This window comes from Diabrotica undecimpunctata, chromosome 5 (assembly GCF_040954645.1).
Source record: "Diabrotica undecimpunctata isolate CICGRU chromosome 5, icDiaUnde3, whole genome shotgun sequence".
In the NCBI taxonomy this organism is placed as follows: domain Eukaryota; kingdom Metazoa; phylum Arthropoda; class Insecta; order Coleoptera; family Chrysomelidae; genus Diabrotica; species Diabrotica undecimpunctata.
Genome location: NC_092807.1, coordinates 41,617,732 through 41,634,141, shown reverse-complemented (window position 1 = coordinate 41,634,141; position 16,410 = coordinate 41,617,732). Strand labels below are relative to the sequence as shown.

At 30.3% G+C, this 16,410-nt stretch overlaps 1 protein-coding gene across 1 annotated transcript; it reads right to left on the bottom strand.

The window, feature by feature from the left end:
- Positions 1-879: 879 nt before the first annotated feature.
- On the bottom strand, positions 880-15,753 carry LOC140440602 (uncharacterized). Its single transcript, XM_072530975.1, has 3 exons — positions 15,638-15,753; positions 9,208-9,386; positions 880-1,038 (listed from the first exon to the last, which is right to left on the bottom strand). The coding sequence occupies exons 1-3, from the start codon at positions 15,641-15,643 to the stop codon at positions 933-935; spliced, it is 291 nt and encodes a 96-aa protein (XP_072387076.1). The 5' UTR covers positions 15,644-15,753; the 3' UTR covers positions 880-932.
- Between the last annotated feature and the right edge of the window lie 657 nt (positions 15,754-16,410).

Genomic DNA, 16,410 nt, shown 5'->3' with positions numbered 1-16,410 from the left:
ACAGCCCTTTTAATGTTTTTCACATTACAAAACACTTTTTAAAACACAAACAAAACACAAACAAACCAAAATAAATCATATTAAACGGGTGTTAAAATATATTCCAGAAAACCACCAACCATTTTATAACGATTTTGTTAACTGGCCAACTACAAAATAAACGGAAATAAGTTCCATTTTTATTGAGTTTTTGCTAAATAAACATTATTTCTTGAAAAAAAAGTTTTATTTTTCTGTAAGTTGTTGAAATGGGCTAAGTGCTTATCAATATTTGATTAGGTTTACTTAAAAACAAATAATCAAAAATAAGTTAGTCTAGCTTAGAATATTTTTTTGATTTTTTCTCTAAACTTGTAAAATGTCGCTTGCCTCCTTTCAACAATAATCGATTCAATTGCATAATTGCTATTCTCTTCACCTTTAAAACGCGTTTTGATTTTTGTCGATAAGACCTTCTAATCAAAAGGTATCGAATTTTTTCCGTCAAGTTGATACAAATTTTATTTAAAAAAATTGATTTCGCTCGCGTAATTGACATTCAAAACTGCCGTTGGCTTCAAGCATTGCTTCTAAGAGAACAGTTCATTTTCAGTTTACACAAAAATTGCTAAAAAACGTTTTTGTTCAAAATTTTCTAAGCTACATTTTTTGTTTGTATCATGTTTTTCTCCGGCGTACAGATTTTTGGTAAATCAATTTCGTCCCCACCTCCCCAGGCATTAGAAGGCAGCCAAGGGTACGAATGATAATTTTTTTTCTTTTTTGGAGTCTCGAAATTGATATTCTCAGCAAGATTCAGCTTGTTTGTAAGATTTTTAGAGGTTGAGTGGTATTTTGTCTCTGACGACTGGAGGAAGGAAGTGTAAATTATTAATATGAAACATTTAAAATTTAATTTATTATTTTTATTTACTTTACATTAAGAATGTATCTTAAGCGGTTCCTGGAGCTGGAGCTGTATTAATGTGGTGACTAAAAGCAAAAGGGCCTTCTGGTAGAGGAGCTGTGTGGATGGAGCCACGCGTAGCAGCTACATAACTAAAACATAAAACAGATTGTAAAAAAAGAAAAATAACGATTAATAACACATATACATAGTACATGTATTATTGGCCCCCTTAAAACAAACTAATAAACAAATTTTTCTAGTAAAAAGGTAAAGTTAAAGTTTATTCGTATCGAAAATAATAATATTACAATAATTACCCTAAAAATTAGGAATAAACTTCGACAATGCGACATTTTCGTGACATCGTGCATATAGCAGAGAAATCGGTAGTACATATACAAAAAACCATACTATGCTATAATTTCACTATTTGGGAGAGTGATTCATCGTTTAAACGCTGAATATCCTTAAATTTAAATGTACACACAAACTACCCGTTTTCTCAATTGCAATTTGCGTTTTCTCATAAGAAATTACACAATATATAAGTAGTATATTTATTTGTGCTTCTCTATAGAAAATGACCATACGTTGTTGTACAGTGTAGCCAATTCTTGTTCACAAGTAGTAATTATGGTCATACAAAACCTGTATTCTTCCACGCAGCGATTATTACCGTCATAAAAATACCAAAAAACATGATTTTTTCAATAGTAAAAATTAAGCACAAAATTGTAATTAAATAAATTTTATTTATATGTTCCGTTTCGTTACATATTTAAGTTTATAAAATAAATATCAATATTTTAAAACATTTTTTTTCAATCGTTTGGCAACTTTGGAATTAGCGACGGAACTCCGTTTCAATTCCGACCCACAGAAAGCCGTAAAACTAGTTTTTGCCGAGCAAGTGCCCATCAACAATCGTTCATTTACATTGGCGTTTCTGAGGGTAGTGCATATGTTGCATTTTGTGAATATATTTTATGCGATAAGTTTGTGTTATTGATAAAACGTGTTATTGATAATACGAATGTTATAGTTTGTCGTTTTATAGTAAATTTCAAACATTATTTTTATTTTGTTTTTATAGAATTTTATTTTGTTTTATAGGATTTTATTTTGTTTTGTTTTATACTGTTTAAGTGTTTTGTTCATTTTATTTAATAGGACAATATGGCTCTTGGCGAACATCCATTTAAAAAAAGTAACGCGCCACAAGACATACCACTGGGGTGGTGTGGAAACTGTGAAATTTGTTTTAAAAAACTTTCATTGTGTAACTTTTTAAGGACGGGTCACGTCAAAAGACGTTTTAGCGTAACTTCCGCGACAGCCAGGTGGTTTCAGTAAGCTTTTTGCAAAATTACTTGTTTTTTATAGCTTTTTGTTTGTGGCATTCTGTATATTTAGGGGAATGTAGGAAATGAGCCACAAAATATTTATTCATATGTTTATTTGCTGACGTTTCGATCTCTATATCCAGACACCGTTTTCAATTATACAAATGATAGTAATATTTATTTTCTATGGCTTTTTGCTTGTCGTTCTGTATTTTTAGAAATAATGTTGGGAGTAAGCCACAATATATTTATTCAAATGTTTAATTTACGGACGTTTCGATCTCTGTAAAGAGACCGTTTTCAAACATACAAATGACAGATATATTTATTTTTCTATAGCTTTTTGTTTGTGGCGTTCTGTATTTTTAGGGAGAAGGTTGGAAATAAGCCACAATATATCTATTTACATGTTTAATACACTGACGTTTCGATCTCTATTCCGTTTTCAAAGATAGAAAAAAAAAAGAAAATAAATAATATAAGATTATAAAAATATATAATAATAAACGAATAAAATAAATATAACTATCATTTATATCTTTGAAAGCGGTCTTTGGATATAGAGATCGAAACGTCAGTAAAAACTTGTAAATAAATATATTGTGGCCTATTTCGAACATTAATAATTGAAAAATAAAATATAATTAACGTTAAAATAAAAGTGAGTGTACGTTACTGGATTTTCATACGTCTTTCCGCATTTCTGCGCCTTCAAACGATGAATCACTCTCCCAAATAGTGAAATTATAGCATAAGTATATTTCCTAAACTTAGAAAAGCTTTCAACAAAAATTTGCAATTTGCTGTTTCACACTTATCACTCAATGATATATATATAAAGTTTTATTGTTTATTTGATTTCCATATTCGGCTCGTAATCTATCTATAGGATATTTAATATTAATTTAATTACCAGTGGACCGGAATATTTCTAAAAAACACTGAATATACATTACGCAGTTCATAAAATGTATCACTACCTAATGGTTAAAAATGTATCAATTGTATTTATCAATTCTACAAATCATGAAGCATTTTGATAGGTCGACACTTGAATGACGTTATCCGATAAACTGCAAACCTTTTAATACTTATATTTTCAATTTTATGAAATAATTTTGAACAAATCAATATTCGAGTATTGAGTATGATAATATTTGCAAAACGAAGAGGTAAAATATATTTTTTATGGAAATGGCTGTTTCCATAGGAATGGTTAATTGCGAGATCAAATTTTAATTCATCGTTTTACTAAAATCAGAATTTTTGTTAGATCAAAGCTTTTGATTATGTACGTAAATCTACGTTTATGCATACAAAACTTATAAAGCAGTTTAAAATTTTGGTTTGTTTCTCTATAAAGAATGTATTGTATAAATTAACCAGAAATAACCGGAAGTGTTATAAATTAAAGTAATGCAGAAGGAAAATTAAATTTGCTTTTAATAAAATGATTTATAAAAAAATAATTAGAAGGCGATCAATTTAAATGGACCATAAAACTATTCACCTTGTGTGTATGTGTAGGTGTGTATGTATGTGTGAAAGATATGGGACGGAAACAAGTCCATCAGCCACAGACTGTTTTATCTATGTTTAAAGATATTTTTCTTGTTTTCTTGTTTGTTACTTTTTTGTAGATATATGTATAAATGACTAAAGTTATACTAATTTATATTTCTACTTTTACATCTTTAATAAAATTCATTAGCCATTTTAAGGTTTCTTTATAAGCAGTTTAGAAAATGTGTGATAGACTTAACGGAAGCAAATATTTCATTTCAATAAGAGTTTGAATTAATTTATTAGGTTTTTCTAAATATTAGTTGCATCCAAAGGAAATATGGTTAAGATCTCCGTAAGATCCTATATCACAACTGCAGGATGATGGAGGTAATATTCCAAGCTTAAATAAATGCTACGGGAATCGACCATGATTCGTTTTTAAGCGAAATACACTTGCCGAGAAGAATTTGGTATTCGAGTAATTGAATATGTATTGGGGTGGGAGTGGTGAAGTGGGGTGTATTTGGAAATATGTATTTTGCGAGTTTTCAACAATATTCTCCCATTGCAGTTCCCATTTCAGCCTTATTTTATTTTTTATTGAAATAAATATATCCCTTACTGTATAAATATTGCAAAAGACTCCATTCTGCATTGATTCCTTAGCTAGAATATCAGCTTTTTCATTCCCTGGTATACCTACATGGCCTTTAACCCAAATAAATGTTATATTTAAAGTTGCAATCATGTTTGTTAAACAACATAACATAGGACACTTCATTCCTTCAAATTCTGTATTTTTTATAGAGACTAATGCAGGTCTGGAATCTGTTAATATTACTCCTTCGAGTATATTATTGGATATTAACCAGGTAACACCTTTTATAATTGCAGAAAGCTTGGCAGTATAAATGCTACAAACTGATGGTATGTTATATATTAATGATTGGTTTGTATTTTTGATAAATACACCACAACCTTCCTTCGTTTTAGATCCATTTATGTCTAAAGTTTTCCGCACAGCATACATTTTACATCACTTGTGTAACTTCCTCAGTTTTATACTAACAATGAAAATAGTGACAAAGAAAATAAAAGGAGTATTCATTTCCTAGAAACAATAGGAATTTATGTTTTTTCAAAAAGTTAAGTTTGACAAGCGGTAAGAAATTAATGTGTTATCGTACTGATTTTAACAATCAGACCAATTTGGTTTTAAAACGTTTTGAGTTTAGAATTCAAGTGTAGTTAAACGACGTTTACACCACCGAATGTTGCAAGAGCCTTGGTTTTAATATAAGATAGTCGTAGCTAATATTGTGCCACCCGGGTGCTAGGTGCAAATCTTTGTGCTGTTCAAAGAGTCATTCATCAGCTCATTAAAAATGATAACCACACCAGAATGGCAGGATCAGGTAGTAGGAGAGCAACATCCGCAAGTCAGCATTCATTTTTGGTTTCTTCTTGATTAAAAAATTAATATCTAACTTCAATTGAGCTGGCAAATAACCCAAACGAATTCCAAAATGTAAACGTAAGTAGATGGACAGGTCGAAGACTGTATAAAGGGAATCTGATATCCAGAAAACCAGTCCTATTTTCACAGATATCCGTAAAAACTGCATGGCTTGACTTGCTTTCGCCAGGGAACACGATAGTTGGATTTACACAGACTGGAGTAATGTTTTGTTTTGGGATAAATACAGGTTTTAGAGAAAACAAGAAGAAGGATTTTCCCAATGCAATATTGCTGACAAAATAACTTATCAAGAAGGGTCAGTTATATTTTGGGCTGGTATAAGTTCCAATGCCCTTACTTACTTAGTTCTTGTGGATAGATGTTCTACAATAGGAGCAAGGCATATAACAACCGATTTAGATAGGCAAATGGTACCTTTTGCATTATTTATAGGACCATTCATGGTACCTAAGAAGCAGTGAAAAACAATGAAATAGGCTGAAATTCCTTTCACATTGTAACTCTCTCTTGAAGATATCAGTCAGATGTGAGGAGAAAAAAACCTGTGATATTAACTATTCCATATTATGGGGAAACTTTTAATTTTGTGTTCACAAACCAGCATCAGTCCATATATGTGAAAGACAAAGCTGCTCTTAAAAAAATAGCTGAAGAATACCAATTGGTAAAAAATGGCATCTCCAAGCAAAGTAAAAAGAAATGCTTATTACAAATAGTAACTAACATATGGAGTCATAATTTTTCCAATTTAGTTCTAATAAAATAATAATATATAATAAACAATAAAAAGCAAACCAGTTTAACAATTGAATGGTCGTAAAAATCAAGTAATCATATAGTAAAATGTAGTAAAAACTTTCGTAGATGTGTACACGGATGTGTTAAGTTGTAATTAAGTATATACCTACTTAAATTTTAACACAGTTGTTATTATTGCACAATAATAGTCATTAATTAAATGAATGTTACACACATTTCTTGTAATGTGTCACATTCTTTAACATCTTCAATCAGGAATAGCTAAAATGATTTTTGATCATCTTAATAAAAATTAATTTTTGTTGTGTAGTAATAGTCACTAATTAGATGAATGTTACACATAAGCCTTAAAATGTGTTTATTCTTTAACATGTTCAACCAAGAACATCTTAATTGATTTTGATCATCATTAACTCTTAATTTTTACTGTCCATTTTTTGTCTTACTTTAAATTCACTAGGGTTTCATAATTTAATTAAATCATAAAATATTAATTGCATTAATATTAGCCAATAGTAGTTACGAAATATATAGATTTTCACATATTGAAGTTTCGATGTTTTCGATACTCTCTAAAATTCAAAATTTCATGGCTCCTCTCTTTTCTTCCAGCTGCTGATTCTTGGTTCCGGTCTGTGTGGCTTTCATCCAGCTGATGGATAGGAACAATGATGGCTGGCAGTTTAACAACAAATGACATGCCTAAAAATTTCAACTTTTTGTTTGTAAATGTTAAACTAATCGTATATATATATATATATATATATATATATATATATATATATATATATATATATATATATATATATATATATATTCAGGGATTCTACAGTATTCACTGCCTTTACTCGCTCAACCGTTTCCATCTCTCTCTGTTGTCCTATTCTTCATCGTTTCGGCCTCTCTTACTCATGGCGTCGTCTACTTTCTTCCTCCAGGATTTTCGGGGTCGTCCTCTTTTCCTCCTTCCTATGGGGCTCCATTTGTTTATTCTCTTTATCCATCTGATGTCGCTAGTTCTTCTTACATGTCCATACCACTTTAGTCTTTATTGTTCTATATATGTTAGTATGTCTGTTTCTATTGATGTTCTTTGCTTTATTTCATCATTACTTCTCCTATCCATTTTTGTTACTCTGCAGCATCTTCGCAGGCATTCCATCTCTGTTGCTACTATCTTACTGCTGTTTTTCTTGTTTATGATCCAATTTTCAGCCTCATATGTCATAATACTTCGCACTAATGTTTTAAAAATCTGTGTTTTTGTTTTCATAATTAGGTGTCTATCCCAACATACTGAGTTAAGTTGTAGAATTTCTGTTCTTGTTTGTCCTAATCTTTGTGTAATTTCTTCCTCTGTTGTTGCCTTTTTCGTGATTATAAACCCCAAGTATTTGAATTTATTCTTTCCTTTGCTTGTTACGTTATCATCAATCTGTAGATCTTCTATGTCTTCTTCACTTGTAGATAGGTACTCTGTTTTTGCGAGGTTAATATCTAGGCCAGCCTTGGTATATTTCTTCTTGTAGTTTCTTTATCATGTAGCTGAGGTCGTCTTGGTCTTGTGCAATCACAACTTGATCGTCTGCAAAGCTTAACGTATATAGGTATTCGTTCCGTACCGATACTTCCATGCCTTCGAATTTTCTTTTCCATGTAGTCAAGGCTTCCTCTAAGTATATTTTGAATAGGGTTGGAGATGTGGAACAACCCCGCAGGAGCCCTTTTGTTGTGGTGAAGTCTCCTATGATTCTTAAACTAATTGTATTACTGAATAAAACAGTCTTTGCTTCATTGGTTTGTTCAATTTTAAAATAAGTTTTACATGTGTCACGTGTATTTTGATCTTTTGATGATTTTAAAAATGTCAGTAGCATTTTCACGCTTCTGTGATATTATATACTTAAATTAGAATTACAATTTAACAAATCTATGTACATATACAAAAGTTTTTGCTACATTTTACTGTGATTCGTTGATGTTCACGATCATTTAATTGTTCAACTTTAGTAGTAGTTGCTTTTATTGACTGAAAATTATTACTTCACATGTAAGTTACTATTTGTAGTAGTATCTCTTTTTACTTTGTTTAGATACCATTTCTTGCTAATTGGTATTCTCCACTTAAATTATTTCCTTCTAAGAGCAGCTTTGTCTTTCACAGATATAGACTTATGTTGTTTTGTAAACACAAAACGTAACATTTCGCAATATATGAAATAGTTACCATCCTAGCTTTTCCTTTTCTCCTCACATCTGACTAAAATCTTTAAGGTCTTTAAGGTAAAAGTAATTTTACTCTATTTTATTACCTTAATTCAAGTTTGCCTACCCCGCCAAAACAACTAGCACAAGCTGAGTGTTGGTTTTTCAGACAATATGGGATGAATTGTACCAAATTCATGTTCAAAATTAAATTACCAGAATGACAAGACGTATGCAGACGTCTTGGCATTGTGATAGCAAAGACTACGATGTTTTTGTGTTCTACAATTCCACAGAATGTATTACAATTTATTTTACTATAGCTGTATCAGCAGAGTATTTTTTTTATCTTTTATTTTGTATTTTTCCTTTATTATTTTGTTGATAATATTGTATCTGCTTATTACCTTCCACTACTCTATTTGCCTTTAAAAATATTTTATTTCTTAATGAGTTATAACTACATTTTCAATTTCGTTTTTCTGTTTAACTGAAAGAACTGTAATGAGAAAGATTCTAGCCGCGAATTCATGGCAGGAGACAACAGAAGAAAAGTAACGAATATTTTAAACAAAACTTTGGAGAGCGATTTCTAATGGCTCTAAATATCGACACTGTTTATTTATGCAGTAATTGGTAAACTACTCAAATCGCCTTCCTAATGAACTTCGTTGTATGCAAGTTTTTATAATAATTTTAATAATTTATATTTTGTTTCAGGTAAGAAACATTGTTTATGAAACAACCAACTGGTAAGAAATATTTTGTCTATCTAACGACGTTCCCGTGCCCGGTTTTTGAATGTTAGTTCAGCTCTTTTTATAAGTTGTTTCGTTTAACATAATTTACCCCCAAGTTTCAACTACAAATGTAAGCATTTTCCTCATTTAGATTTTATAAATTCGGATAATTCTCTGTACATGTATTCAGAATGTAAGTAGTAATATACAAAATATAATCACTTTTATACATGTGTAGGAAAATACTTTGGAAAAGTATATTAACAAGTTGAAGGTGTAACTTACCCTGACTGGATCGCTGGTGCAGCAGCATAACTTACTGGTGCAGCCACATATGAATATGCAGATGGTACAACTAATGGTGCCGAATATGCTAAAGGTTGGTAAGAATAGCCGAGGCTTGGAGAAAGTACTACACCTGCTGAAGCCATGGCTAAGATAGCGAATAGGGCAACAATGATAGCCTAAAACAAAATAACTTTTAAACACTAAAATTGGGTATAGAATACGACGAGTTGCCCAAATGCGCTAAGAAGAAACATTTTAGACTTAATTGGAAAATTGATTGACAAGATACTAACTGTAACAAAAATACGTACTGCAATATATATCCAACTTTTCCATCTACTCCCCCAAATAACAGAAACCCCATATCTCGGAAAATTTATACTATGTACGTTAGATGTCTTTTTGGACATGCTACAGTAAACGTTTACCTATTTAAAATAAAACTTTCCGAAACTGATATATGTGAATGTAATGGCAATTATAACGACCTTAACCACTGGATGTTTCAATGTCGGTATAATCAAGAAGCCACAAAATTTTTCAAGCCATCTCCCAACAAAAAATCATACTGCCTCAGAACGTTGCTTTTATTCTCTATTTAGGTAGTCGAAATCCGACTATTAGATCGATTTTATAGGAATTTTTCAAACGTACCAAACGGATAATCTAAACTGTGTTTTTCATTGTTGTGTGAATCCGAAATGGTAGGACGTTAGTGGTTGTATTTTCCATTGTCTTTTCTTTTATGTCATTTACCTTTAACCGTTGCCTGTATTGTTTGTGTAAAAAAAAAGTCGCTATGAAGGGCACCTTAGCGTGAAGCGTGTGTTCCTGTTCAATCCTTTTTGTATAGTCACCCAATAGTGTTTTCTATAGGAAGGTTAGGAAATTGTCATGAATTTAAAGGAAGTGTTGGAGTTAATTGTTTTTACGTTTTCAACCAACTGTCTAGCTAAATAGGTCTTGAACCTAAGGCCAAAAAAAAACCTTTTAAACACTAAAATCCTTTTTTAGCTTTTTATTTTAATTACTAAAGGGACAAATGGGTAAATTAAATAGCTCAGTAATCCCTTCCAACATAATTGCCTTTAATAAGCTATGTAGTCCAGGGAAATAAGGCAAAAATATACCCTGTTCGTCACAATCAACAAGCCAGGATACTGAAAGGTTTTTTTAATGTATAATGCTTATAGAAACAGATTATAACCATTTCCTGAGTAAGATTTGTTGATAGTATTTATTTATAAACAAATTATTGTAAAAAGTGGACTTTTTTAGCGTTTTTATTATATCATTAAAAACTTAAACTTAAGGCTTATTGGCATAACCATCTTTTAGAACATGCAAAAAGCTTTAAAACGCCAATTTACAAAAATTTATATATGGATTTATTGTTAAGATAAACGCAAAATAACAAGCAAAATTTCGAAAAAATTAATTTATGTATACCTCTTGCAAAAACTGTTCTACTAAGGCTTTGAAATTTTCCTCAAAGTTGGGTTTTTTAAAGCGTAATATGTGATAAAAAACTTAAAATAAAATTTAAAATTTTAAATTTTATTCTATTTGTTTATCCTAGAAAGTTTTTGTTGCAATAACAAAGTCAGAAAAAAATGCAAATAGAACAATTTTTTGGTTTTAAAATAATAAAGTGAGTAAAAATAATCTTCTTTAAAAATAATAAAAAAAATTTCGAGAAAACAAATATTTATTGTCGAAAAATAATTTTTCAAAAATATCCTAAATTTTTACTTATAAACAAATTAAATATAAAATAACTTTTTTGTTATTGTTCGTAAAATAATTATTTTTAGATATTCAGAAAGCGTATATATTTTTACGATTACATAAAGAAAAGAAAATTACCTAGGTCAATTAGGGCCAAAGTTAGCCAAATTTTTTGATAATTTCACAGCTTATTTGTTTATAACAATTAAGGGATGAAATTTAAGACATTTTAATTATAAGTTATTAGAGTTTAAGTAAAAAATTCTAGTTCTATTTGCACTTCAGGAGAATTCTAAAGCTCTAAGCGATTTTAATTGACAAAATTCAGCTTGTTCTTTTGATTTTTAGAAGTTCAGTGGCATTTTCGTCCCTGACGACTTGAGTATAAATTATTTTATTTGTGGCAAAGCTAAAGCATCTTTGAAATTTGATAATACGTTTGTTAGACGTCTTTGAGACGTGCTTGAGTTACACCGGGTTAATAAGATAAGTTTAAAGATTAAATCTAGGTAAAATTTTTTCTTCACATAGTGGTAAAAAAATATACGCTTTCTGAAGATCTAAAAGTAATTATTTTACAAACAATAACAAAAAAGTTATTATATTTGTTTATAAGTTATAAGTAGTATATAAGTATAAAATTAAAATATTTCTGTAAAATTGTTTTTCGATGATCAAAATTTTTTTTATCATTTTTAACGAAGATGGGTCACTCTTTCATCCGAATCTCCAAAAATGTTTCTAATCACTTTTTTAATTTATATTATTACAAAAAACAACTTTCTGGGATAAACAAAGAAAATAAAATTTAAACAATTTAACAAATCGCTTTTAAATTTTTACCACATATTAAGCCCTAAAATACTCAACTTAGCTTGCAAACCTTAGAACAATTTTTACAAGAGATATAAATTAATTAATTTTTTCAAAAGTTTGCATTTATCTTTTTTTGCATTTATCTTAACAACAAATACGTATCTAAATTTTTGCAAATCCTCATTTTAAAGCTTTTTGCATGTTCTAAAAGATGGTTATACCAATAAACCATTAAAAACGTTTTTTAATGAAAAAAAAAACTCCAAGAAGTAACATTTTTTGCATTAATTTGTTTATAAATAAAAATTATCAATAAACCTCATGCAGGAAATGGTTAGAATATGTTTGTATAAGTATAATACATCAAAATAACGTTTCATTACCCTTGCTTTTTGAGTGTTACGACAAAAACCTTATTACCATAAACTAATATTAAAGAAGGAAAGTTTTCATGGTAAGGCTTCCTGCTAAACTAAAAGATCTACTTAGAACCGACGAATTTTTGTGAAACATAATGAATAATTATTTGACAAAACAGGTGAGAAAAAGCAGAAAATTAAAGCAAAAGCAAAAGTGATGTAGTTTAAATGTTAGCTACAGAAAGCTTAAAACAGAAGTGGAAGATCAAGTGAATAAAGCAAACAGAGCCGCAGGTTGTCTTAATTAATCAAGATAAAAAAATAAAAATATCGAGAAATAAATTAAAGGCTGAATTTACAAAACAGTCATCAAACCAATAATGACATACGCGGCAGAAACTCGACCAGACAAGGAGAGAAGAAAAAGGATGTTAGAAACAGCACAGATAAAAAATTAATGGTAAAACAATATGGGACAGAGCTAGAAGTACAGATCTGCGACGTAGATGCAAGGTTGAGAACATCAAGGACGTGGTAAGAAATAGAAGAGTAAAATAAAACGATCATATAATATGCCGAATGACAACAAATAGAGTAGTAAAGACGGCAAGTGACAGTTCCCCACTAGGAAGACGACGGAATCTATGAAACGACAACTTACTGGAGGCACATTGGAAAACAGATAGAGTCATGTCTACATAAAAAAAATGAAGATTTTTCATATATCTAAAATAGACGTTAATAGTGTCTAAAACTTAATCAACAAACTTGTACAGAGTTGCGTAGTACAGAATACATTGGCCCTGTCTATAACACTACTATCGACTCTCAATACCATAAAAGAATGGTCATAAACGTAAAAGTCATCAAACTCAAAGAATAAAAATGTACGAAAATGAACCGCTATTATGTTTCTAAATTATTTTACTACATTTTGATCTATCCTAGATTCTTCCAGAGTAAAATATATCCTGAATATACATTCTATACTAATATTTTATTATATTTACGATAAGTTTAAAAACCATCAAGACACGAAAGCTGCAATACCTGGGGCATGTTTTGCGTAACGAGAGATACAACCTACTTTAATTGATTATACAAGGGAAAATCCAGGGCAAGAGAAGTGTAGGAAGAAGAAGAATCTCATGGTTGCGTAACTTGAGGGAATGGTACGGATGCACATCAATTGAACTATTCAGAGCAGCAGCATCTAAGATCAGAATAGCCATGATGATTGCCAACCTCCGTCGCGGAGATGGCACGTGAAGAAGAAAATAATGTAATAGCTGATCCCAATAAGAAATAGAAATAAAAGATAGGGAAATGAGAACGGCCATAAAAGCAATCAAAACTAAGAAAGCACCGGGACCTGGAGGCATCTCACCTGAGCTTATAAAGTACGGCTCAAAAAAATTACACCGGATGATAAAATGGATATTTCAGAAAGCCATAAATGGAGAAAAGCTCCGTCAATTCTTAAAGGAATGGACGGAGGCATACATGACATTTATATTTAAGAAAGGAGATAGAAAACGATGGGAAAACTACAGAGGAATAAGCGTAATATCATCAATAGGAAGATTATATGGGAAAATACTGCGAGAAGAAATAGAGCAAGCGATAAAAGGCAAAACCCGGGAGGATCAGGCAGGCTTCACGGCAGGAATATCATGCATAGACCACATATACACACTGGAAAAACTGTTGAAAAAGAAAAAGCAAAAAATCTATATACATTTGGCATTTGTGGACCTGAGAAAGGTGAATGACTCTGTACCAAGGTCAGAAATATGGGAGGCAATGTAAAAATTAGAAATACGGACGGAACTCATAGAAGCTACAAAAGCTCTGTATAAAGAATATTAAGTGTCCATTAAAATAGGAACAAGAATCATAGGAGACTTTACCACAACAAAAGGGCTCCTTCTAAATTCTATTTAAAATATATTTAGAGAAAGTCTTGACTACATGGAAAAGAAAATGCAAAGGCATAGGAGTACCGGTACGTAACGAATACCTATATACGTTAAGCTTTGCAGACGATCAAGTAGTGATTGCACAAGAACAAGAAAATCTCAGTAACATAATGAAGAAACTACAAGAAGAATATACAAAGGCTGGCCTAGATATTAACCTCGCGAAAACAAAATACCTATCTAGAAGTGAAGAAGACATAGAAGATCTACAGATTTACGACAAGGTAACAATCAAAGGAAATGACAAATTTAAATACTTAGGGTTTATAATCACGAAAAAGTCAACAACAGAGGAAAAAATTAAACAAAGATTAGGACAAACAAGAACAGCAATTCAACTACTTAACTCAGTATGGTGGAATAGATACCTAAATATGAAGACAAAAACACAGAGTAACAAGAATGGATAGGAGAAGTAATGACGAAATAAAGCAAAGAACATCAATAGAAACAGACATACTAACATATATAGAACAAAAAAGATTAAAGTGGTATGGACATGTAAGAAGAACTAGCGACAGCAGATGGATAAAGAGAATAACCAAATGGAGCCCCATAGGAAGGAGGAAAAGAGGACGACCCCGAAGATCGGGGAGAATGGGATAACAGAGAGAGAGAGGGCAACGGTTGAGCGTTGATTAGTCTTAATAAATAAACGAAACAAACGAAACGTAAAATAAGCAGAGCACCATACATCATGAATTAAAACAGTAAACAGGAAAAATTAAGCTCACATTAAATACTCCTTAGTTCATGAAAAATGTAAATAAAAAAAAATAGGAGAAGATAGCAATTTTTCTAATATAGATAATTAAGAACCATCTTTCATAAGACGAATACAAAATATTAAGATTACATATTAAGAAACGAAACATACAAATTTGTAAGACCAGCAAAGATAGAGTACTGGGAGTCATTTATAAAAAGATTAGAGACCAATTTTTATGGCCAACAGAAACAAAGAACAAAGTCCATAGGAAAAATTGTCGGAATTATTGATATGAAAGAAGTGGACTGAATTCCCTATTTTACAAATAGCTAGATTAAGAGCAGAGAAACAAAACTGAAAAATCGCAGTAGCTCCAGCTGGAAGGATACCAAGTGTAAGACTAAGCAAATAATTATACGATAAGTTGTAAAATCAAGAATTCCGAATTAAAACCAAGAATTAACCTGAATACCTATATCCCTATCTAAAACAGTAAGAAGAAAAAGAAAGAAATAAGATATAAATTAGAAGTGTGCAATTAAGAGATAGAAAGATAAAAAAACAAACAATAAATAGACATCAAAGAATATCCGTATGATTGTATAGCCGGATTATGCAACTAATATATAAGCAAACATTTGAAACAAGTAAAGAAATTGAAACTCTAATAAAAAATGGATAATAGAAATATAATGCCAATGTCTACATAACTAGATGTAAACTATAATGCAAACAAAAATTAATAGAAAAATTGATTTAAAGTTAAAATGTAAAACCACCATGAATAAAAAACCAAAATGTAAAAATTAACAAATTGGGTATAAAGCAATGCTTACCTTCATTTTGTTTACGTAAATACCTATTTCGATCAGACGAAAAACTGTATATGTGTTGAAATAAGTTTAAATTCGCTTTTTATATAAAATTCGTAATCAAGTTTTGGCCACAACCGGTACAAATACCGCATAACTAAAGAACAGGAAGAAGCCTTGAAGAGCGCAGGTTGAATTATTTTGTTTGGGTGTGGTGCTTACAATAGCAAGTAGATCAACTTATTGGCAATGAACCTTTTAAGTATTTGTACAAACAACTCTACGCAAAAGATAGGATATTTCTTATTTAATTTTAAATTATCTTATTTTTTAAAAATTTACTCCTAGTAGAAGATATAAAGAAAATAATGGGGCAGAATTTAAAACTGAAAAAAAAAATGTTTATATTTAATGTAGAAGAAAAAAGATTAAATTAACTTAAAAGAAGTTAAAGAAAATTTAAAACAAATGTTTAGAATATAGTTTTATCTGGAATCCAAAAAATATAAAACTATTACCAATAAAAAAATGCTACTATGGAAGTTTTTCAGGAAATACGTAAAAATTGAGAAGCGCATATAAGGGAGAAACTCAAAAAGAAATAGGAAAGACTTAGTTAAAAAAGAGTAAATTGAAATAATAAAAATACCAACAAAGGAAAAATATAATAAAAAACTTATAACGTCAACAAAAATTCTCGAATAATAGAAAGAATATCATAAATTTTTGAAGCATTACAGCCTTTAACCCATTAGCGCCGAGATTAATAAATTATTCATTTTACAAATCATGAATGT

What these genes read in the sequence shown, in the direction of transcription:
- LOC140440602 (XM_072530975.1), bottom strand. An exon ending in GCACCAGCGATCCAGTCAGG is followed by an intron (nt 1,039 to 9,207) that starts GTAAGTTACACC and finishes TTTATGTTTTAG; the next exon opens with TTATGTAGCTGCTACGCGTG.